This window comes from Plectropomus leopardus, chromosome 11 (assembly GCF_008729295.1).
Source record: "Plectropomus leopardus isolate mb chromosome 11, YSFRI_Pleo_2.0, whole genome shotgun sequence".
Classification (NCBI taxonomy): domain Eukaryota; kingdom Metazoa; phylum Chordata; class Actinopteri; order Perciformes; family Serranidae; genus Plectropomus; species Plectropomus leopardus.
Window position 1 is genome coordinate 7,558,655 of NC_056473.1, and position 24,143 is coordinate 7,582,797.

Here is a 24,143-nt window from a genome sequence, read left to right on the forward strand (position 1 = left end):
ACTATCAGTATCTGAGGTAAGCTTTTGTTTACATGATATCACATTGAGTTTTCAGTAAACAGTCCCATTAGAGCTGTTTCAAGCTAATTCCCTCCTCAGTGACAGTGGTAAACATTAGTATAGTAAGTGTGAGAAAGATTGATGACTTTTCTCAGTTAAATAGCCAATTATTAGACATAATACACCACTTCAAGGGGATCTTATGGTTCAGATAAATTTGCCGCAATCATAAAAGGTTAATGAAGATGATAACAGAGCTGCTTGCTTTGCATTGCTCACACTGAGACAACAGATGCAGCAGGAGGCCGGCCCACTGCAGGGTACCCCGTGACAACACTGGGTTAGGCATATGTTTGAACTGTCAAGGGCTGCAGAACAGAGAGATGAAAGGTATGGAGGGAGAGGCGCACACACAGAGCCAGGGAAAGTCACTTTTGTCTCACTGACTGAGAGGGATGACAAGGAGAGGAGAGGGACTAAAATGAGAAAGTCATACAGACGTTGCCTTAGTATTTGATGGAAGTAAGAGATACAGAGGGGAGGGGGAGGGTGCAGTGTGAGAGGATGGGAGAACTTTGTGCGGAGTGAAGACCCTGACTTCTCTTTTATTCTCTCTCATGCCGAGTTTGAAAAAGTAGTATTTCAACAGTGAGCTCAGGTAAAAGCGGGGATACATCTCCAAGTTGACATATTTATTCACTATTTCCTGTGTATTTTTAGAGAGCAAGTGATGTGTTGCACCTTTGAAACACAACTGTTTGAAAGATCTACAAGCTGTAAAGAACAATCTGACGTATTATGCTTTAAAGGCACCTAAATTCAACACTTATTCACATATTCACGCTTGCAGACAAACACAAGCATTTAATAAATTATTAGTAGCCACATACTCTTCTCAGAATTGCATGCTGATTTCATAAAAGTTGGAAGTTTCACAACTTAAAAATAACTTCCCAGGCTCGACAACAAGGAATCAAGAGGCTGTAATGATTGTGTGCAGGGCAAGATGAAGAAAGGAAAGCCCCCCTCCTCCAGGAGAGCTGAAATCCACCATCTGTACCAATGCTGTGCCTTAGGCCAGACGACTCTGCCTGCCTGCGCCCTCCTCAGGTTCCTCCACAAGGAGCAGATGGAGCTCACAGCCAATGAAGAGACGGCAGAGAGTTTGATTGATAGATATGAGATTGAGGAGACAGGTTAGTGAAGGGAGAGCTGTGTTCCATGTCAGGCTGCTTGCTGCTCATTACCGTGGGTAAAAAAAAAAAAAAAGCAATAAAAAAAAAATTCTACTCTTTTTGGACTAAGGGTTTGCCACGTAATGATGCTAATTTAGTTAAAACAGAAGTCAAGGCTTAAGCTCCAGTGGTGCCAGGCTGACAAAGTGATTTGCTGTAAGCCCAGAGGCACAGGGGTGAAATGACAGAAGGAAAATTAAAGAGTCAGGCACGTCAGTAGACTAGTAGACCAGATGTTGTCTGGAGCTCAGTGTACTGCTGGCTAATTCACTACATCACAAACAGCAAAACAGGGAAAACAACAACTTGTCTGTGCTGCAGCAGAAACCCTCAGTTCCTCCACTCCATGGTCCAGTCTTTGAGTAAGAAAGTGGTTTTTCATGAGCAGTCTTTAGCTTTTCTACCTCCTCCTCCTGTAATATAATTCTATGGCATAGACCACTGTATACTTATCTTGGGAAATATTGCTTAAATACAGAGAAAGACTTTTTTCTAAATTGCACCATAATTGCTTAACTCATCTGAAATTTCAGAATCTGACAGTAAACTAGTCATAAAAGCAGGTCTACAACTCTCCAGGTTTAGCCTACCTTTAGCAGCTCTGGCGCTTTGTCCACAATAGAAATTTTGACTTGTCATAGTAGAAAGGGCACAGGTGAAACAAATTTTGCTAACGATGGCTCAGATCCATTAACTATCCCATTAAGCCAGGACAGTGAGCCTACATGCACGTTGGGGCCCTGTAGTTCAGCTAAATGGAATGCAGCTGTTTTCAATGTTATCAGTTACACCTGTGCTTTTCTGCTATGACAAGCCATGGAAAAGACCCACTTTAAGATCAGTGATTGGATGTTCCTTGCAGTAATGTTCCTCGGGAGTTGTAGTTTTCCATTTAAAAAAAATTAAGATTTTAACCAGCCTAATAGAAACCATGAAACATGCCCAGTTGATTAGTTACATTGAGGCAGTATTCTATTATTCTTTTTTTCTTATAAGTTTTCTGAAATGTTGTGTCTAAATATGCAAATGATATATTATTAAATATGCACAATTGCGGGACAGAAATGTAATTGTGTATTTTGGATGTTTTCTTTCCACTAGTCTGAAAGAAGACATCACTTTTTTTACTGCAACTAATCCATTAATAGGCAAAAATAGCAACTCAGTTGTTCTTACTAAATAGTTGTATAAACAACTGCTGGATGGATTGCTATCACATATTATAGGCTACAGGCATTTATGGTGCCCAAAGGATCAATTCCAATGACTTCTGATCCTCTGACTTTTCACTTAGGGGCTTTTTGTTATTTATGAGGGAGAAGCAGATGGTGCAAAATAGGGGAGATATGTCAAATATTTTTTTAAGCACTGGGGAGGGACTTGTGTTTTTTATTTTGGCTTAGGTGAGGGATATACAACTTTAAATGGTTGTATTTTGATCCCGTTGGTGTGCTTAGATGTCATGTTTTCATAATCACACCATCTATCATAGCCAGGGACTGTAAAAACAAAAAAACATTGTAGAATTTAAAAAATTCTGATGGTACTTCAACGTATCATTTTAAAGCAGGATTGCTAAAGAATTTAGTTGGGGTTATTTTAGGGTGATAACTAAATTCCATGGTATTTGCTCAATGCATCAACATTTCCCGTGAATACGGGGGAGGGAGGGTGATTAATTTTCCCTCAGTTACTCAAGGAGGCTCAAGAAAAATATTTGTTGCTTCGGGAAGGGTTGATATGTACAAAAAGAAAGTCACACCCTGGCCACCCGCCTCCTCTGATAAATAAAGTACAGTCCCTTGGCACCATCACCAGGTCGATTTATGACCAAATATCGGCAATATTCATGACATTCTGAACAGCCTCAGCTGTGCTTTGTATTAAGTGTCAAATAGCAACTGTTAGCATGCTAACATGGAGAGCATTATTCTGTTGAAAACAGAATGTGACATTAGCATTTAGCTAAATGCAGTCTCACAGAGCCACTTGCTTGAATCTTATGCTGTGTTCATATTTTTCTTTTTTTAATTTCAGTACATACTGCAGCTATCCCAAACAAAATATGTTGCATGAAGGATGCATACAGTTGGAATATACTACTTCATCAACATTACACCTTGACCTTTGACCCTCTTGCTAATATGTCAGTCTCAGTCCGTAATGCAAAAATTTCAAGTAACAAGAAAACATATATTAAGTATATTTGGAGCGCAGAATTAGTCTTGGTATTCATTTCATAAAAAAAAAAAAAAAAAAAAAAAAAAATGTTTTAACACCCTCTTTTGCTTGAGCTGGCTACTGTAGCCCTCTTTTTATTTTTTGCATTTAATAAAAGAGTTGATGCTGAATTTGACTTGACAGCCACATTCTGCTCTTCCCTCCTCTTCCAGCCAGAGAAAATAGGTCCATGACATTTGAAGGATTCCTGCGCTACATGGAGTCCAAAGACTGCTGCGTATTTGACCAGGCCCACATGTCTGTTTACCAAAACATGGACCAGCCTCTCACCAATTACTTCATCTCCTCATCACACAACACCTACCTGACTGGAGACCAGCTGGTGGGAAAGAGTAACCTGGATGCCTATGTTTGGTAAGGGAGTACAGTGAATACAGTAAAGATTGTGTTCTTCGTCATGATGCAGCACTTCAGAAAACCACCTCCGCTGCCAGAGAAAAATTCCCTGCATGACTCATCAAAATGATGTTTTTACTTCTGTAACCACATACAGTGTATATACTTGTACAGACATAGGTTGAATTTCACTTGCAAATTAGCCATCATCAATCTGCTGAATCCTTTATATCTCATCTGCTGTTAAATGTCAGCCAAAACAACTGATAAGACCAATTTCAACTCCATTTGACTCCATTTCACTCTGATACAGATCTAAAACACCCCTCAATACACCATTACCTTCTCTCTAAAGTCTCTCCTCCAGACCTACATGTGTGATATTAGGACTCTCTCATTTCATTGACCCACTCATGTGGTGCTGAAGCACACTGAAATTGCTGTGGTCCCTTTATTGGACAATGGAGGCGATTACAAAAGGGGCTGATGGCAGCAAAAGTGCTGTATTTATGGTCTCTGTGAAAGTGCTGAGTGCCCTGGCTGGCTGGTGGAGGAGAGCCCTCCAAACCAGTGGCCTGGAAGCTCTGGTTTACTTAGATAATGAAGGAATCATATAGAGAGGAGAACAAAGTGGCAGGAATAGAAGGTGGCTTTTTACTTTACGTGTGGCAGGAAGAATCATAAAATAAAATGGTCTAAATGTTGTGAAACAAGGAACCAACAAAGGATGGTAAAATGCGAAGATGCAATTACATTGCATAATTTTTCACCCAAACTTTTTGTTGTTTATGATCAAAAGGTTTCAGCTGTAAAAATACTTTGGAACTAGGAAAACTGGGAACTTGACTGTGTATTTATGGAAATAAAAGACGGTACACACTTACAGTGACATTATTGTCTAATTGTGTTCTGGCAGGAAAAAATGATAAAGTACTGTTACTCACTTGCTCTCTTTTTGAGAGCTGGATGAAAAGATTGACACCACTTTCATGTCTGTGTGTGAAAGAAGGAGCTAGAGTCAGAGCTAGTGTTAGCCTAGCTTAGCATAAAGACTAAAAGAATCAAAGAATACACCTACCAGCACGTTTAGGCCCTGATCAGACAAAATGCATTTTGCAGATAGCTCTTTGTTAACATAATTGTTGCTCAGCAATCAGTGAATCATCCTTAGCTTAACCATTATTTTGGTGCAGTTGGTAATCTCACAGATCTGTACCATAAAATGTTCATTAAAAATAGACTAGTGGAGGGCCCTTGGGGACCGGACTCAGAGAAACAGAGATCCGTGTGGGTACATGAGAAGTGAAAGGGAGTACCAGCAGCTGGTCCAGGAGCTTCGCGTGGATGATGGTCGGTTCAAGGCTTTTTTTTAAGGATGATCAATGATAGAAATTAGTTAAGGCTACAGTTTATTCAGATATGTCTTTAGCTTGTCTTTTAGGGCGACGATGAAAGTGAGTTGATGTTAACACAAAACAGAGTAGAGATCACAGAGGAACTGGATTATTCACCTTCCGCTTATACATCCCAGTGTCTTTGAGAGGACTCCAGCTAGCATTATGCATATCTCATAAACAGAGTATGGTGTTGGGATATTCCAAAAACCCAATAGTAAACTATTTATTCATGTCCACGTCCATGCACTCATTGAAAACAATTTCTAAAAGATACCGTAGGTGCTAAAACACGCTCTGTCTGATCGGGGCTTTAAAAGTCACAAATTAACACACTGTATCTTGTGCTACCAGCTCTAATTACACTTATTATCTCTGTCAGAATGAAAACAAACTCATTTTGCACCTTCTCTTGTACCGACTCTGTTGTTGTTACATTCCCTAAAACAATTCTCTGCATGCTGCTGCTCTCCACAGTCAGCTGTATGGTTTAACAAATATATATATAAATATTAATGAATAAATCATAAAAAAAGAAAAAAAGATAGCAAAACAGCCAAAAAAGAATGCTAAAAAAGTGAACTAGAAAAAATGACCCTACCAGATGTCATGCTGTAGATCATCCAGTAGTCTTTTTTCTCTGAAATGCAGAAGGCAAACACAGTGTGAGTTACGATATGATGCCAGCAATGTTTTCACAAAGAAATTCTGCAATGTACGGAAGCCCTAAGCGGACGTGTTTTTTTTTTTTTTTTTTTACAAGCCGTTTTCTCGATATAACGAGATATTATCTCGTTATAACAAGATATTATCTCGTTATCTCGAGAAAATGGAGTTTGTTTTCCTGAGATATTATCTCGTTATCTCGAGAAAACAAACTTTGTTTTCTCGAGATATTAAGTCGTTATCTCGAGAAAACGAACTTTGTTTTTTGGTTTGTTTTTTTAAACTTTATTGAATGAACGTCAGAAGAAGAAGTGGCGGGTGGATGATGTGACAGCAGGTGCCGTGCGGTGTTCAGCGCGGACAAATGCGTGCAGGTTCTCGCCCCTGCACGTACCAAAAAGCACCGGAGCAACAGTATAATAATCTAGTTATGATTACTGATGCATTTGGGTGATGTGTTCCTGTAATAATCATCTTACTTTGCGCATTGGTCCGCGCTGAACACCGCACGGCACCTGCTGTCACATAATCCACCCGCCACTTCTTCTTCTGACGTTCATTCAATAAAGTTAAAAAAAAAAAAAAAACAAAGTTCGTTTTCTCGAGATAATGACTTAATATCTCGGGAAAACAAAGTTCGTTTTCTCGAGATAACGAGATAATATCTCGAAAACAAACGAGATTATCTCGTTATATCGAGATAATATCTCGTTACAACGAGAAAACGGCTTGTAAAAAAAAAAAAAAAAAACACGTCCGCTTAGGGCTTCCGTAGAAATGCACAACTTAGAGCAAGACAATCATTACTTAACACTCTGTGACCAAAGAGTAAAAACATAGCTGAGAACTATAGTGAAAGTGAAAAACATGCGTAGCAGATGCATGCGCAGTGCATGTGTAATAAACCGAGAGAAGAGGCTGATTTTTAAAACAAGCAGAACCATTCCAGTGTTAAAATGTCAGGAGTAAAAAGGTGATATAACTTTGCGTCAGGGTTGCGAGAAAATGTATCATTGCTCCATCTCTGTTGTGAAAGTCATATCACCAACAGAACGCAACACCAAGACACATAAACCTGACCTTTTTTTTTACATATAAGAAAGCGCAGAAATGGAAATGTAACCTCTTGAGGATCAGATCAGATCAGATCCACTTGGGTAAAGCAGCTGCTAGAATAAATTATCAGCATGCAATGTTTTCTATACATTATTCACATGTGTATACATTATATATGACCTGCAGTAATTCATTAAATGTATGCGTGTGGTTATGATGTCTTGAATTTGTGCTTGGAGAGAAAATAGCTCAGCTTATGACTCAATGCTTCACTTCTAATATCTCACACAGTGCATTAGAAGTGCTCATCATAACTATACCGCAGCTCAGTGTGTGTGCATGTGTCTACTGTACTTGTTTTTATGTGTGTGTGTTTGTGTGGCTCAGTGCTTTGAGGAAAGGCTGTCGCTGTCTGGAGATTGACTGCTGGGATGGGCCAGATATGGAGCCTGTAGTCTACCATGGCTACACCCTGACCACCAAGATACTCTTTAAGGACGTCATCACCACTGTGGAGCAACACGCCTTCGAGGTAACAGCTTATAGTATGTTGCATGACTTACATTTCCCAGAGTGGTGTCCCAGGCATTTGACTCCGTGCTCACTCCCACCTCTGTAGCCTCCAGGAGTCCCTACTTAGCTGCATTTGCTCTAATTAATAGCATCTCTGATCGTAATGCTTTGCTTGCAAGTTGTCTTTGATTCGGGCCATTCTCTGTGATGTGTCGGGAGAATTTAGAGCCTGCAGAGAGAGCAGTACATCCAGGTTGATGCTAATTGTTGGAAATAGAGTTTGAGTCATGTGGTTTTTTTTTTTTTATGTGATTATTTCTTGACAGGTGTCTGCTTACCCGGTGATCCTGTCATTGGAAAATCATTGCTCCCAGGAGCAGCAGGAGGTCATGGCCCAGTACCTCATCTCTATCCTGGGGGAAAAACTTCTGAGAACTCCCTTGGATCACCCAACCACTGGAGACCTTCCAAGCCCTAATGTGAGACTCAGAAAAGAGAGAATATCAGAAGCAGAATCTGTGTTTAATGTTGCTGGTGCAAGCAGAAGCATGATAGTGTTTGTATGTATAAATCCTCATCGCCAGTCACACAGAGGCAAAACAAGGAGAAAATGAGCCCTTTTGGTCATCATGGAGGGCCTCATTAGTCATTCTGAGACTTCCCTGTGCTTCTCTCCTCCGCTGGGACTAGGGGTTAAATGGACATCTGCATTTGCAAGCCCCTTTAATCTCTCAGAAATTCTCAAAATCAAATGTGAAGCAGCTGATCCTGAGAACTGTCCATCTCAGGCATTTCTGAGGCACTTGAGCTGATTGCTCATTTAGAGCACCCTGTTTGAGTTCTGACTTTTCCAGTAAAAGCGCCTGCCTCAACCCACGACTCAGCGGCTGGCCTGAATGATGCCGGCATAGTCGCTCCCGTCTATTGAATATGATGAGGAGGATGAAGGGGTTTTTTTTCTTCTGAGAGTGGATGAATGTGTGCTGTCTCTCTGGACTTCTGCTGCTCTGGAATTTACTGCAAGAGAAGAGTTGTGTTTTATCTTGACTGTGCATATAAGATTTTCTTCCCTCTGTACCTTCTTTATCTTTATGACTCATGAAGTAAGGGCTTAGATAGGAGCCTCACCACTAATGGTTTCATCTTGACTATTAACCCCCCAGCGACTTGAACACTGAATCAGTGTTCATGTGCTACATTCATGCAGCTTCACACCCAAATTACCATCCAATAATGAAAGTGTAACTGAGTTGTGATTCCCAGATGTGTTCATTTCCATATAGCCCACTCTGACTACTTAGATCAGAGGCTTTACAGGTCCAGTGTGTAGGATTTAGGAGGATATACTGGAAGTATACAGCATAACAAGTGTTCTTTGAGTGTATAATAACCTGAAAATGACATGTTTTTGTCACCTTAGAATGAGCTCTTTATGTCTAAGCTGGTTTACAGAGTCACCATGTCACACTGCTATGTTTTTACAGTGGCCTAGAACGTACAAAACACTGGCTCTAGATAGGGCGATTTGCATTTTTGTGTTGGCCACCGTATTTAGCAGCCCCCTCATGACTAGCAGCTTTGGAGAAACACTGATTTGTAACTTGAAACTGCATGCTCTTTTGTTTTTGTTTTGTACTGGTTTAAATCACCAGGTCTGTTTATTTTGGTGATGTCTGTGCATTATTCAGCTTCTGCTGAAAACCATCTGAACGTCTTGGTCAGACAATATGTGAGCGTACATTTGCAGGTGCTGGTTTAGCGACCTGCCTGTGATGAACTGAACTGTGTAGGATTATCACTTATTTGTAACATGGAGCTGTTTTTTTCAGTGTTTTTGCAGTTTTTAGTGTCCGTACACGTGCTGTGTATTTGTGCACTGAAATCAATTGTTTTCAATGTTGAGGCGGTTAAAGATGAGGCATGTCAACGGGCCCCGGTCCATTTGTTTTGGAAAACAAGAGAGCTCTGCGGATACTTCTGCTCCCGGTAAAAGCAATCAACCAACACTGAAGGAAACCTTCAGCGGGTTGCAATCTGCAATCCTCACCGTTAGATGACACTAAATCCTACAAACTGTTCTTTTAGATTAGTTATTGCTCTACTTTATACTATTTTTACTGTAAACAGGGGCAACATGATATCCTGAATTACATCAGTATAAGCAGAGCCTCTGTTGTTGCTCTCCAGACTGTATCATTTTGTGTAACAGCGATGAAAAATGAAAGAGCGCAGTGTTCAAGGAAGCTCTGAAGCTTGTCATTTTCAAACTATATGGTCTCTTACGGTTTGTTAATGTTGGCTGATCTGTAATTACTTTGCATATTTCTCTTGTGCATACAGTGAAGCTGACAGGGTGACTTCCTGTCGTGTGGCTTACCACAGAGCTGCTTCCAAGTCCAGACCATAATGTTGTTTTTTTTTACTTTGAACATATTGCCACTCATCTGCATAAAGAGCCCCACAGAGTAATAACAGATTTGGAGCCAGGGCGGTGAAATGTAGCAGCATATGTGTGATTCAGTGATTCAGTACACCTGCTGCTTCCTGCTTCTTTATCCCACCAAACTGGGCTGTGTGTAAGCACTGATGTGGATGTGGCTACTGAGTGACTCTTTGAAGAACAGCATCTTTTTGACAAATCAGAGAGGGGGTGGTCTGTGCAAAGAAAATGTTTTTATGTTTGTTTCCTGTGTTTGAGGACGCAGGAACAGGGACGATTCAGAGTTTGTTTGACTGATGCGACCGTGTGACGGTTTTATTAGTGCGGGCTGACTGCAGGCGCAGGGGATGGTTAAGGTGCCTATGCATTTGTTCACATGTGAATTCATACTGTATGTGTATTTGCGGGGACGGCAGGACCTGAAGTATAAGATCCTCATCAAGAATAAAAAGCTGAGGCCTCACGTTAAGACAGAGGGCGCAGCAGGGACTGAGGCGGAGGACAGTGTAGATGAGGGTGAAGATGAGGAGGAGGATGATGAGGAGGACGAAGAACAACAAACCAAAGCAAGGTTCTGGTCTCCCAGAAAGGCAGGGCCAAAGATGAAAGTAAGTCATTTAGATTTAAGAACAGATTATAGACTGTTTGTACACTCGTAGAAATAAGGGTTCCTAAAGAGCTGAGGTTCTTCCCAGAACCATTTGACTATCAAGAACCCTTTTTTGAAGAAAGGATTCTCCAAGGCTTCTTTGTAAGACTGGCTACTATCTATTGTTTGGAAAAGAACACTTTTTGGAAGAAAGAGATCCTCAAGGATTTTTGAAAGCATAGGTGAGAGGGTTCTTGGTAGAACCTCCTGCTTGGGTTCTAGATAAAACCCTTGAAAAATGAAAAATAGAAACTCTGGGTGGGTTCTAGATGAAACCCTTGGTATCTAAAAAGGTGCGCAGTAGAACCCTTAGGTGGATTTTCGATCAAAACCCTTGGTATGTAAGAGGGTTCTCCATAGAATCCCCCGAGTGGCCTCTAGATGAAACCCTTTGACTATAAAGCGGTATTCCACAGAACCCCCAGGGTGGGTTCTTGTTAGGACCCTTGGAAGGTCGAAGAGGGATCTGAGTGGAACATTTACCATGGAAGGGTTCTCTTTTGAATTGTTCATAAAGGGTTCTGGGTAGAACCTCTCACAAATGGTAGTATATAATCATTTATGGTGGGTTCTACACTCTAACAGTGTTCCACATGGAACCTTTATAAATAAAAGGTTCAACCAGGACCCAAAAGAGGGTTCTCAAAGAACCCTATATGGCTCTAGTTAGCACTTTTATTTCTAAGGGTGTATACTGCACAGATATAGTTGGATGTATACTGAAAAATAGGATGATACAAGTAAAGCTTTACACTTTTATGCTTTTAAAAATTCAGCACCGTTTGCTGCAATTTGATGAAAGCTGTCTTTGGTTTGTCTTCCTCTCTACCTGAAATGTTTTGAGCAGAAGAAGAAGGTGGTGGTGGCAGAGGCGTTATCTGACCTGGTTATATACACCAGGTCTGTCAAGTTCATCAGCTTCAGTCATTCCAGAGACAATCAGAACCACTATGAGAACACATCAATGGCAGAGAAGAAGGCTCGCAAGCTGGCTAAAGCCTCAGGTAAAATCTTACTGATTGAATTGAGACTGCAAGAAGAAAAAAGGAATGCCTAACTCTCAAGCAATAAAGAATGAGAATAATTAATTGCAAATATTACAAAATTTAATTCTGATGAGCCCAGCAGATTCATGTGATTTATAGTCACACTGAGCTCAAAGGAGAAGTCTCTGTAGGTCCTCCTTGGACGAGAAATGCAATAACGTCTGGCGCCATAAACTTCCATAATAGCGAAAGCATATTGAACATGACATATACGACGTAGGGGAGTACTTTATAGGGAATAAAGCACAACAGCACAAGCTCAGAAAACGTGCCTCACACTCTCACTGTTGGTGAAGTGGAAAGAGCCCACAGAGGTTCGTATCTACTGATAATCAGTTAAAACTGTCATCGCGCTGCTGTGCGGCAGTATATTAGAGAAACAGAGTGATGTAGAGAAATGAAATCTGCTCCTGCCGAGGAGAAGTGACACTTTCCAGACACGCAGCTACATTATGAGCTGGTTTGGCTGGCAGGGACCACGAGCAGTCTCGGCTGTGTGGAGCTGTAAAAATCCTGTAGTCTGCTGTCATTCTCAAGCCCCGCCGGGAAACTATACAGACGATCACACACAGACTGAAGCTGTGAGCCTTTTTTAAGTCTACCCAGAATGAAGGTAATTAAACAGGCTTTAAAACCTGATCTCTAAAAATTTCCATTTGACATAAAGCCAAAATTATAATTAAATTATAAATTATTGTGTCTCCCACTTACAGTATCCTATTTCAGTCCAAATATTTTGAATGAAAGCAACTTTAATAAAACAGAGAGAAATAATGTCTGTAAAGTTAAGAGCTTTGATCTGTCATCATGACTAACTGGAAAAATTATATATTTCGGATCACTGCATCACAAATCATAGGAAAGACATCTCTGAATCAGTGGAGTTTCTCATGTAATGTGTGTGTCAGAGGAGACGTTGGACATGTGAGTGTTGTGTGTCCTCTTACTCAGGTGCTGACTTTGTTCAGCACAACCAGAAGTTCCTCAGCAGGATTTACCCAGCAGGCTCCAGGACGTCTTCTTCCAACTACAACCCTCAGGAGTTTTGGAACATCGGCTCGCAGCTCGGTGAGTCGGAGAGGGCGAGTTTATGCCTGCCTGCGTGCAAACATAGAGTATGCAGTAAAAGATTATTCATATGCCCAAATGCATTACACATGCACTCACAAACACACACACACACACACACACACACACACACATACATTTAGGCACAGGAATCCAAAATTAATTTCAAACTTGGCAAACGATGCTGATTTTCACATCTTTTGTTGAACCTTCACAAATTACTAAACTCAAAAAATGAAAGTCTGATTAGAACAGAAATAAATATGCTTTCCAAGTTTGTTACATCACAAAAAGTGTGTTCAGCCAAATCTGAATGACGAAAAAAAATCAGGTATATAAAATGAGGTTTCAAAATTGTGAAAAAATGAACAGTACTCTGCTCTGAGACATGGAGGGCGAGTCTGCTGAAAGCGCAGAGTCGTAGACCAGCCACTGCGATGCTATGTGCCCTTATTTTACTTTTTATATAGCGGGCGAGAGGTTTTGTTTGTCAGTGCGTCATCATGGAGGCTTTTAGGTCCAAAAAATCATAGAAATGGTGAATAACAGTCTAACTCACCATTAGTCACCAATATTTTTTAACATGTTTGATGTGTTTTGTAAGAAGTCACTGTCTTAGCCTTTTCCTGGAAGTTATGGTTAGCCAGCCCGTTCTCATTCTGAACTCATCAAATATGTACACTCTGTCAGTGCTTTTGGCGTATGAGGCTAGTGCCAAACTGACTTGTGGGAGTCCGGCATTTACTTCCATGTGAAAGTGAGGTTTGTTTTTTTTACACCTTACTATGTGCCTCTAAACAGCTGACGCAGAAGGACGTCCTAAGTATAGACGTGGGAGGTCACTGACAAAGAGGCACCATGTGACGAGATGGGACGAGAACGTGTTGATTACACTCAGCACATGTAGTGTTATCTAATATGCAGTTATGGAGTCATGGAAGTGCTCTACTCAAAGGTGCATAAATCTAACCATCATTAAACGCATTTAATTATTAGCTTTTTCATTTAGTCAGTCAGTCATTTTCTGTAACCGCTTGTCCTCATAAGGGTCACGGGGGGGCTGGAGCCAATCCCAGCTGTCATCGGGCGGAAGGCGGGGTACACCCTGGACAGGTCGCCAGACTATCGCAGGGCCGACACATATAGACGAACAACCATACACACTCACAGTCACACCTAAGGGCAATTTAGAGTCATCAATTAACCTGAGCTGCATGGTTTTTCATTTATTTAGATTTAAATCAAAATGAAAAAAGGATTAATAGAAAATAAAGGTAACAAAATTTCCCTTGCGTTAGTATTACTTTGGTGCCAGTTATGTTTCTATTTTGGACGAGAATAAAACCCTGAAAACATGGATTCAAGAAAAGACATGAAAAGATAATTTCTTTGATTCCTTTGTGTCAGCAGTTTCAACTGAAATCAAAAAGTTCTCAAGACACGCTGAACAACCACCACAATCCATGACAAGCTTTTGAAACAGAGAAAAACTCAAACTGTCAAACTTCAAAGGGAACAACCGGGCCAAGTGTCCTGTCGATTAGCAATGAAAAGAACATTTTATTCCAGTCCACAGCCTGACCACCTCATCTGTGTTTTCCCCCGAGCAAGTCCTCTCCTGGCCCTTATCACACTTTTTCTAAATTGATTGGCTTCCCCCTCTAAATGTGTTTTTTCTCTCTTTAAATTACACCCCGGTCTAGGTCACAGCATAGTTTTTTCTTTTCGTTATCATTCCTTTAAAGTGAAGCATGAGCATTGGGCTTGACTCCATATCGCATACCTGTGCTCCTGAGAGTAACTATACTTAAAAAATAATTCAAAAACTTTTCATTCTCACACACTCTGGCAGTGTGTTAAAGTCACCACCCTGATCTGTCTGGCACCATCTTGGCATGTGCACCTGTCACTTCTCCTGTCTTCACGCGTCCTCCTCATCCGTCCCCTTCGCTCAGTCGGTCAGCCACTGACTCTGACATGACGCCCTGCTGATCGCCGAGCAGACTGTCAACTGTGCAGATGGTGATCGGCACTTTCAACAGTTGAAGGAGACTGCAGCACAAAGCAGCAGCTTGGATGGATCAATTACCGTGAGATGAGCAGAGCGTTCACTGGGACCCTGTAACATGCATATATAAAAAAGATGAAGAATGATGTATCCGAGTGTGTTAGTTAGGACATAATTCAAGATACGTTTAAGCATCATTTATCCAACACAGTAGAGATAAAGCTCAAACCTGTCAGCAGGACTACATCTGCTCTTTTCTAAGGGTAGGAATCACCAAAAAGGCCCCATTATACGTTATTATTGCAGTTCTTACGACATGATACAGTATTATTGCAATTTTAAACATGTTGTGATATGCTAAGTATTGCAATAAAATAATTAACATGCTACATATTTTATATTTTTTAAATCTTTCTTTCTTTTTTTAAAAACAAATTGTGTCCCCAAAGGACAGCTTCATTAACATCTGTATTTTCTAACAAGATAAAGTTTTCGGCCTGTTCATCTCACTTTACTTCATTTTTATTGCAGAAAACACATTTAGTGAACTGAAAAAGCAACTGAAGTTATTATTCTAGTAGGTTACAAGATAGTTTAATTTTTATTTGCATCATTAATAATGTATTCAATAAAAAAATGCAAAGTGTCTCTGTAAAAATGTGATATATTGCCATCTGATATTGCCACAAAAAAAAATATTGCAACAATGCTTAATCAATTTCCCCCCATCTCTACTGTATCTGGCAGTCTATTCACGTCTGAAATGTGTCATGTTAAATGCAGCACACATGCCAATACAGAGCTTTGCACTGCAGACAGCCCACTACAGACGCACCTATTGCACAATTGGTGACTTTGAATGTGTCCCTGATGCAATGTACGCTATTGTTGAGGAAACATTTCAAGTCACTCTATAATTTAGCTCCTTCCTGCAGAATGAACAAGAGAAAACAGAAGGTATGAAGGAGATCATCTCACGCTGCTCGTTTCATTTTAACAAGCTTTAGGCAATCTCAATTTTCTTCCTATCATTTTTTTTTGCCACTGCTCTGTGGTTCCTCCTTTCCATTGTTAAAAACAGTGTCCCATGTTGTTTTGCAGTGGCTCTCAATTTCCAGTCTCTGGGCTTGGCTATGGACCTTAATGATGGCCGTTTCCAGGACAACGGGGGCTGTGGATACGTCCTGAAGGCGGCGGTGCTCACGTCCAGTCAGAGGAGCTTTGATCCCGGCTGCAGCCAGCACGGCCTCAAACCCACCCACCTGCTGCTCAAGGTACAGCTGTGGAGAGCTGAATAATCCACTCAGGGTGGATTTATGGATCAAGGTGTAATGTTACAGGACTGTGTGTGTGCTTTATGTGCATGCATATGTTTGTCTATGCTTTGCACGATGTTGAGATTGTGTAGTGGGGCTCGTCTTACTCTTAGCCTCCAGAGAAATGCTTTCCTGCAGGAAGCTCTGAACCAACAATGATGTAAATCTCCCTGAGAGTGTCTCCGTTTAATGGGATTATCTCCCTCAGAAAGTAAAGGAGAGAGAAGAGTGATCTAATGCAATTAGACCCAGAGTCCAATTAATAAATCATTCCTTTTCCCATTATTTCAAGCATGTCAGGAGGACTGCGCTGGCAGCGCTTGTACTGTATCTAAGCCCCATAACAAAAGATGAATGAAGCTGTAACAGTCACATCCAGTCACATCTCTTTAGTGTGCCATCAGGATGACTGTCACACACTAACTCTTCAAAGTCCAATTACAGCGATACAACAGTTTGCTCTAATGTAAAACATAATGGTGGCACTCAGAGATATCTGAGGCTTTGTACTGCAAAGACAATATGTGGAATTGCCCGAGGTCACATGGGACTCGTACAGACGTACTGCAGAGGAGTTGGTAGACGAGATCACACTCACTCTGCTGTCATCAGTGTTGTAAGGGGTTTGAATTATGATGAAATTCCTTTTAAAGGGTGGGTTCACCCAAATACAATAGCTGACTTTTAAACTACTAATCAGCCTGTGTTACATTTTTTCAAATCGACCCAGTTGTCAATTTTGGACTATTTGCTCAGTCGATTGAGCTCTGTCAGTATTATAGCTGATCAGCCATGTTTCCAAAGAATTTGTAGGCATTTTGTTTCTGCACATCACAGACATGTTACATTTGTACCTTTCATATGTATCATATCTATATTTCTAAAGTGGTGTAGTTACCAGCTGACTTTGTCATCAGGGGATGGAGGGTATAGTGTATGTAGTGGTGTGTCCAGACTTTTTTTTTTTTTTAACTATGGTGGCCCAAGAGGGGCACTGACTTATACAGGGGTGGCATGAAGTACAAGTGCTGCTGTGGGCACATGCGTCGGCATATGTAGCTTTCATTTAACATTCTTTGTCTCGACTACACATACCTACTTTTCTGGCACATTACTGCCCTCTTGTTTAAGAGTGAATTGTACAGATAAACGAAAAATCATTTACTTGTCAAACAACGTTAAAACTGACTGGGCAGATAGCCAATTATAATAGAGTGGACAGTCAGACTTCAGGGGCCACTCCCTAGACACGCACGCCCCTGGGTGTATAGCATCCTACACATCCCTGCAGACCACTGTGCAAGACCAACAACTGGTTGTTTTTTAGCAAATCATTGCTTTGTTTACAGCGCCTTTTTTGTCATCAAACTCGTTTTAGTGACCCGTTAACATATTTCTACCAGGGATAGTGCCACATAAATCATTTGTTTTTTTAATAGAGACATTGCTGCATTTTCTGCAGGGATAGCACAACAAAAAGCAGAAGGTTTTTTGCCTTTATTTTTTAGGACTGCTGGAGAGTAAAAGGGGTAGAGAGAGAGGGGGTTACATGCAGCAAAGGCTGTGGGTTGGAATCGAACCTGCCCCTGCTCTACTAGATGAGCCACTGGGTGTCCCAAAGCAGTGTTTTATTTTTCTTTTTTTATTATTATTTTACTGAGACAGCTGCATTTCCTGCTGGGATAGTGCCACATAAAGTGGTTGTTTTTAACCAGGACAGCACTGTGTTTCCTGCTGGTGCTTTTAAGCCAAAACATGAAGTGGTTTTACACTTTAACCTAACCACATGATAACTACAGCGTTTTGAAGTCAATGTTTTAATGTATGATAATGTACAGATGTAACATATCCTTGGTTTGTGGAAATGCATAATGCAAACATTTTTTTCTGGTAACTATGTTGACCTGTTACACCTGTCAAATGTGTTGCTCTAAAGTCCTATCACAGTACAACTACAATACTTCTTGCTTTTGCTTTTGTTTGATCAGGATTTATTTCCATCATCAGACAACAGCTCATGAGGACACATAGACTCTCACAAGTTAAACAGAGGCACATCAAACAATGTCTTCTAAAGGAATATGCACACACGTACACACACTGTACACCTTCCGAGCACAGTGCATAAAATATAAATGTGGTGCGCTCCGTTTTTGGATGCCCTGGGAGAACCCCTACCTTTATATTTATTCACATCATCATTCTGTATTATTTTCTCACTTCGGGGAAAAATCCTGCAATCTTGACTCAGCTCTCAACTCAGTGGAAATCACAGTCATGAGTAGCATGCGGTTGTATAACTTAGGCAGGGTCGAGTTTTCACTCTTTAAACAGCAAATTATTCATCTGCTTAGGAAAACAATATTTTCCCCTGAGCTCTCATGAGTCTATTTAGCATAAAACTGACAAATTTAGTACAAGCAGTGGTCTGTTTTTCAATAGAACATCTTAATGAAATGATAACTCCAAACTGTTATCTTTATGCTCACAAGAATGGACTATTGTGATGTGAATGAGCATAATGCAGCGGGGTTTTGTAGCATGACTTAAGGAGAGGAAAGGGACTGTGATTTTGGGCCGGACACTGTAAAGCTCCATCAGTGCCAAGCCGGGCATGTCGTGATAAGTACATGCAGGTTTGTCTTTGATCAGAGCCGGGGAAGGGAAGGCTCAGTGTGAGAGGACTGCAGATAAGCCTCCCTCTCTCCAGACAAGTGTAATTACAGCCCTCTCCCCCTCACTTCTTTTCTCCATGCTTACTGGCTCTCTTGCTCTCTCTTCTCTTTTAGATTCAATGTTTATCCCTGGTATCAATTACATTCTCATGCACTCCCTATGTGACCATGCACACTGCATGTCTGTGTGTTTATCTACAGGTGATCAGCGGGTCAAACCTACCCACCCCCAGGAGTGGCAAAGCCCTGGACCCCTTTGTCAGAGTGGATATTCATGGGATTGCCTCTGACTCACGCAGAAAAAACACACACACTGTCAAAAACAACTGTGAGTAACTGCAAAATTAACTGCATGTGGGACATGTCACAGACACAGCTCGACTGGCTCAGCTTGTCAGACTTGGCTTTACTTTTATCAATGCAAGCTGTATTTTGTCAGCAGTGTTTAAATGTCAATTTTCTAGAAAGTAGTATACTATAGGATATTTGGAGTATATTTATGATTCAGAGCACACAGTTCACAGCATGGAAGTTGCTGAGCTGGCTGCTTGCAGCTAACGTCGCTAATCATGGATGTATTAACTAACATGAACACAGCATTGTAGGCGGGGCCCAGTTTATTCTTATGAATGTTGATCAATAGCACATTAAGCCAAAAAATCTCTGTATCCATGGTATGAAATTACCCAGATCTGCCACATTATGGGGCCAACAGAGCAACTAGATTAGACAGAGCAACTAGGCGGCAGAGTGCAGCTGAGCAGCTGACTTCCACAGGCAGGATGGCTGACTTCTGGTTTAGTGCTCCGCTAAGTTGAATGGGGTTACAATGATTTAATCTTGCTGCTCTCTTTTTTATTAAAAGATTATTTTTGGCTTTTGCCTTTATTAGAGATAGGACAGCTTAAGCATGAAAGAAGGAGAGAGAGGGGATGACATGCAGCAAAAGGCTGCAGGTTGGCGTCAAACCCACAGCTGCTGCAGTGAGCACACACAGCCTCTGTACATGGGGCGTCTGCTCTACCAGGTGAGCTGCTGGGCTCCCCGTCTTGCTGCTCTTCTAAACTTTCCAAATCTTATCGGACTAAATGGATTAAATCCCCATAGTGAAACAAATCATTTCACAGGGGTTCTGGCGCTAAAAATAATTGTATCTACGGACCTACAGACGTCTCTTTCCAAGTGTAAGTCTGGCGATAAGCTACCCAGTGGGTTACACACCCACAACGACTTATGTGCACTGACTAGTATGCATGCACAGCCGGACCATCTACAACATCAAGGAACAGAGAAGTTTGGAATATAAGACACACACACACAAACTCACACACACGCAAACTCACACACAAACACAGGGGCTGGGACTTATTTCTCTGCTCAGGATGACATCACACAACTTTATCTTTACATAGCAAATAGTTTTTTGCTGCTATATTGATGCTCTAAATGTCTTACAGAGTGCCTTTAAGAGTGACATTTTGGTTCTTATCAGAAAATGAAAGTAGTTTTCTGAATTTGGACATTGTGACTCTGTTAGTTCCTTGCAGTAAAAAAGGCACCGTTGTGAGAACAGCTAAACGTTACAGAACAATGACTTATAGAAATCAACATTTAAGAGTAGGAATAGAAAACACAGGAAAAAAAACAGAATTTACAGTCATGTTTGCAGCTCTATGAGGCTATACTTAAACACAGCAGTGTTTTAAGCTTCATGCTTAGTATTGGCACACTAATATGCTCAAAATGACAATGCTAACATACTAACATAAAGCAGATATAATGTTTACCATGTCAGCTTAAGTATATTAGCATACTAACAATTGGTAATTAGTACTTAAAAAAACTACATGTTTTTTTAAATGTGAGATAACAGATTGTTATTAGTTTGGTAGTTATCTGGAAATCAGGAGAAATCAAAATTTGACCAGATCATTGTGCTAGATTGTCACAATTCTGAGGAGAAAAATATATGTCTGAATGTATTTTAATCATAATCCATCCAAAAATTGTTGAAATATTTCAATGAAAACCATAAACTCCAACCTTATGGTGGCACAAGAGCAAAGATCAGAAAATCACCCAAATCAGTATATTCATCCTCCGGAAACAATCAACACCTAAACAAAATCTCACGGCAATCCAGCCATGTAGGACAGAAATGTTGGCCTGACCAACAGCTAAATAAAAATACAAATTACATCTGAGGACTTGCCTGCATACTGTGGGGGAATATAAACCTTCAAGTGAAAACATGGAAACCGCCTAAACTGGATTCTGGATTTCTATGGCAGCAATATTTTATGTTTTCGGTTAGGGCTTTTCTTTTCCTCCTTTTTAAATCTATTTCCCATTAAGCTGCTGTTGGGCTTCTGAGTAGAAACGTGCTGATGAGTTTCTTCAAATGTAGAGGTGGATTTCCTTTGAAGGGAAGTCTGTCATGCACCATAGCGATGAGTGGAAACACGGAGCTGACAGTCACTGCATACAGGATGAAATGTTACAGGATTTAAAGCATCAGTTTGATCCTCAAACATACAGATTTTTCTGTGTTCAGAAGTACCATGGTGCCATTTCACTGACAATAACAATGACTAAGGACAGTTTATTATTGTTTATGATGATGAATTTGAAAATAATTGAAACTCACTGCCTGAAACTGTCATCACAGTTTCAAGTGTGGAAGTTTTTCCTGCAGCTGTCGAGGTTTTTGACAGACTTCATTCCAGCTGGTTTTCACCACAGAACATACAGTTCGTCGCATTTGGCTTGGAGCTTTAAAAACATGGTGCCATGAAAATGAACTTAATATCAAGGCGACACTGATGGGATACAACACTGTGTTGCTACTGCTGTGGAGATGAGACAAAGAGGCAGAGAAGGAAGGAGAGATAGTACGAGTCCTGGAGGGCGCCCAGATTTTATGCATGGGCATAAATCATAAAATCATTTCACACTATGAAACAGATAAGGTCACTAGTGAATGCAAATTAATTTGGACTTAGATGAAACAGTGAAACATGAGAAAATTGTTTTAAATCTGAAATGGATTGAGAACTGCAGGGCAGATGACTCATTAGTTATCTAGGTGTGCTCTCAAGAAAAGTGCACCCAAATAACACTTGGCATTTATCGCTATCATGATCTGGATACTATTGTGGGTCTGATAATCATTTACTTATTCTATAGATGACAATGTAGGTCGTCGGTCAGCTTAACACTTTGGGCCATACTAATTTGTAGACATTCAGGATGGCGCCATCAGCAGGTCTGAATTTAAATTCAAATACCAGCAAATCTAATGACATTACCATCAACCCCATGGTAAACACGAAACATCATTAACATCTGCATGTTAGCATATGGCTAAAAACATCAAGTACCGCCTCACATACATAGGCGCAAGCATGGCTGTGGACTGACTGAGTTTTTCTCTCTGTTGGTCTCTTACTGTTGATCATAACTCCCTGTGTGCTGTAAGAGGTCTCTTGACTTTAGAGTAATGACTACACAAAGGCATAGGTTGTGATTGCATGAGAGACTCATCAGTGACATCTTGGGGTATCACTTCTGAAAGTTTTAGCAGAAAGGTTTTTAACCTGTGTCAGTTTTGACTTTATAATAATGTAACTTTGTATATTATTTTAAAAGTGTAATAACAGATTTTAGCCACTTAAGGGCAGCAGAGACACACTAACACATTATCACCCTTAATGCTGAATTTCTACCACACTTGGGGAGATGGCCGACAAATACCCCAAATCAGTGACAAAATGGCGCTCACACCCACTATCGCTATGTGTGAATTTTCAAAGATGCGATTTAAGAGATTGAACCCATGTGTCACAAACGCTGGGAGATATCTAGCAGGTATCTTGACCTGTACACAAGTTCACATCCTGTGAAATTTGTTTTGACAGGGAATGACAGCAGCGATGATCTAAAGCCAATGAGACTGCAAGATATTAGGCCAGGGAAAGTGTCTCCCCCATTCATTCTTTTCTACATATTTTTTCTTTCTTTTTTTTCTGCAAATCAGAGCATATACACACATTGTTTACAAGCTTCTTGCAGACATCCATTTTTTGGAGGCGAGAACTCCTGACTCTTAAGATATCTGGCCTCTATGTTCACCAGCTAGTTGCTAACTGTGTCTTTTAGAAGTTTGGTGCTCAGTTAGTCCTTCACAGTGGATATTTACAGCTTTTTAAACTGAAAACAGCTTCCTGAAGTGGCCGAAGAACAACACTATGAAAGCAGTGAGAGTGAACCAAAACAGCACAGTTGTGGGCCATACACCCAAAACAAAGAGTTAAAGGTGCTTAATGTAACTATAGAGAAATACAGTTTACTGTTGAGTCTACAGGACCTTTCAAAGACACTAATGGCTTTAAAAATATTGATTACAGTGGCTTTAACTGAACATATCGATGCTTATTAATACTAATGAACTGGTTCATTCTAATTACCATTTCAGCTCTGAGTCCTCGATGGGATGCTGACATGAACTTCACTATTAGCGTCCCTGAGCTCTGCCTCATCCGCTTCTGCATCCGAGATCAGACGGGCCTCCTCAGCAGTGATTTTGTGGGCCAGTACACGCTGCCCTTCACCAGCCTGAAGAAAGGTGAGCCACAGACAGAGAGAACGAGAGGAGGTGGGGGGTTGGGAGTTGGACAAAGAACTAAATTACATCAGGTGACATTGTGAGACCATCATTGTATTTCCCTTCACTGACACTGTCAGCATTACTGGAGGTCATTCTCTGCTCTGTGCTTGAGTTTTTACAGAATTGATTCTACGTATCCACAGCATGCTCATGTATTTAGCAGCTATACATACATTTCTTTTGACGCCCCCCTTCCTTCTCCACCTCCAGGCTACCGCTGGGTGCCTCTCCGGTCCCGAGACGGATGCAGCCTGGATCCAGCCTCCCTCTTCGTCTTTGTTTGGTATTCCTAAAAACAGCTCTGCATATCAGACTCTCTCTCACACACACTCACACCTCGCCAACAGATAGAGAAGCATGGCTGATGCAGCAACAACAACAACAATAAAAATATATAAATAAATCAAAAGCACCGTTTCCTCAGATATAAATACCAGTTTTATTGTCAGAAAATAGACGTGGCTTTTCTCTACTGCCTGCACTGTGTGCTGCAGAGGAAAAAGACCAGAAGGTTCCACCAGCAGGGCTGAAAAGACACTCTAACGAAGAATAAGACTCTGCTGGCATCGCTCAAGCAGTGAAGCAATCCCTGGAGTAGGACGTTAGATTCATATCATAGAATTAATAATTCATGAAAGTGCAATTATTGTGGTAGGGTTGATCACACATTAAGAGCCACAAGACACAATGTTGTTTTTGGATTACTAATCTATTCCAAAACAATAGCTGTAGATCTTCTATTAGGTCTGAGGCTGGTGAGTGATGCCAGGATACATTAATAGTCCATGAGAACTACTATGAAAGAGTAGCGGCTAGCTTTTTCTTCCAAGCCTC

General features: G+C 40.8%; 1 protein-coding gene across 1 annotated transcript; it reads left to right on the forward strand.

Moving 5' to 3' along the window:
• Positions 1-1,006: 1,006 nt before the first annotated feature.
• Positions 1,007-23,602, forward strand: LOC121950289 (1-phosphatidylinositol 4,5-bisphosphate phosphodiesterase zeta-1-like). The gene is made up of 11 exons (XM_042496234.1): positions 1,007-1,196; positions 3,629-3,830; positions 7,316-7,460; positions 7,768-7,920; positions 10,298-10,489; positions 11,375-11,534; positions 12,528-12,644; positions 15,754-15,926; positions 18,845-18,971; positions 23,118-23,267; positions 23,520-23,602. Exons 1-11 carry the CDS (start codon positions 1,007-1,009, stop codon positions 23,600-23,602), a joined length of 1,692 nt encoding a protein of 563 aa, XP_042352168.1.
• The last annotated feature ends 541 nt before the right edge of the window (positions 23,603-24,143 follow it).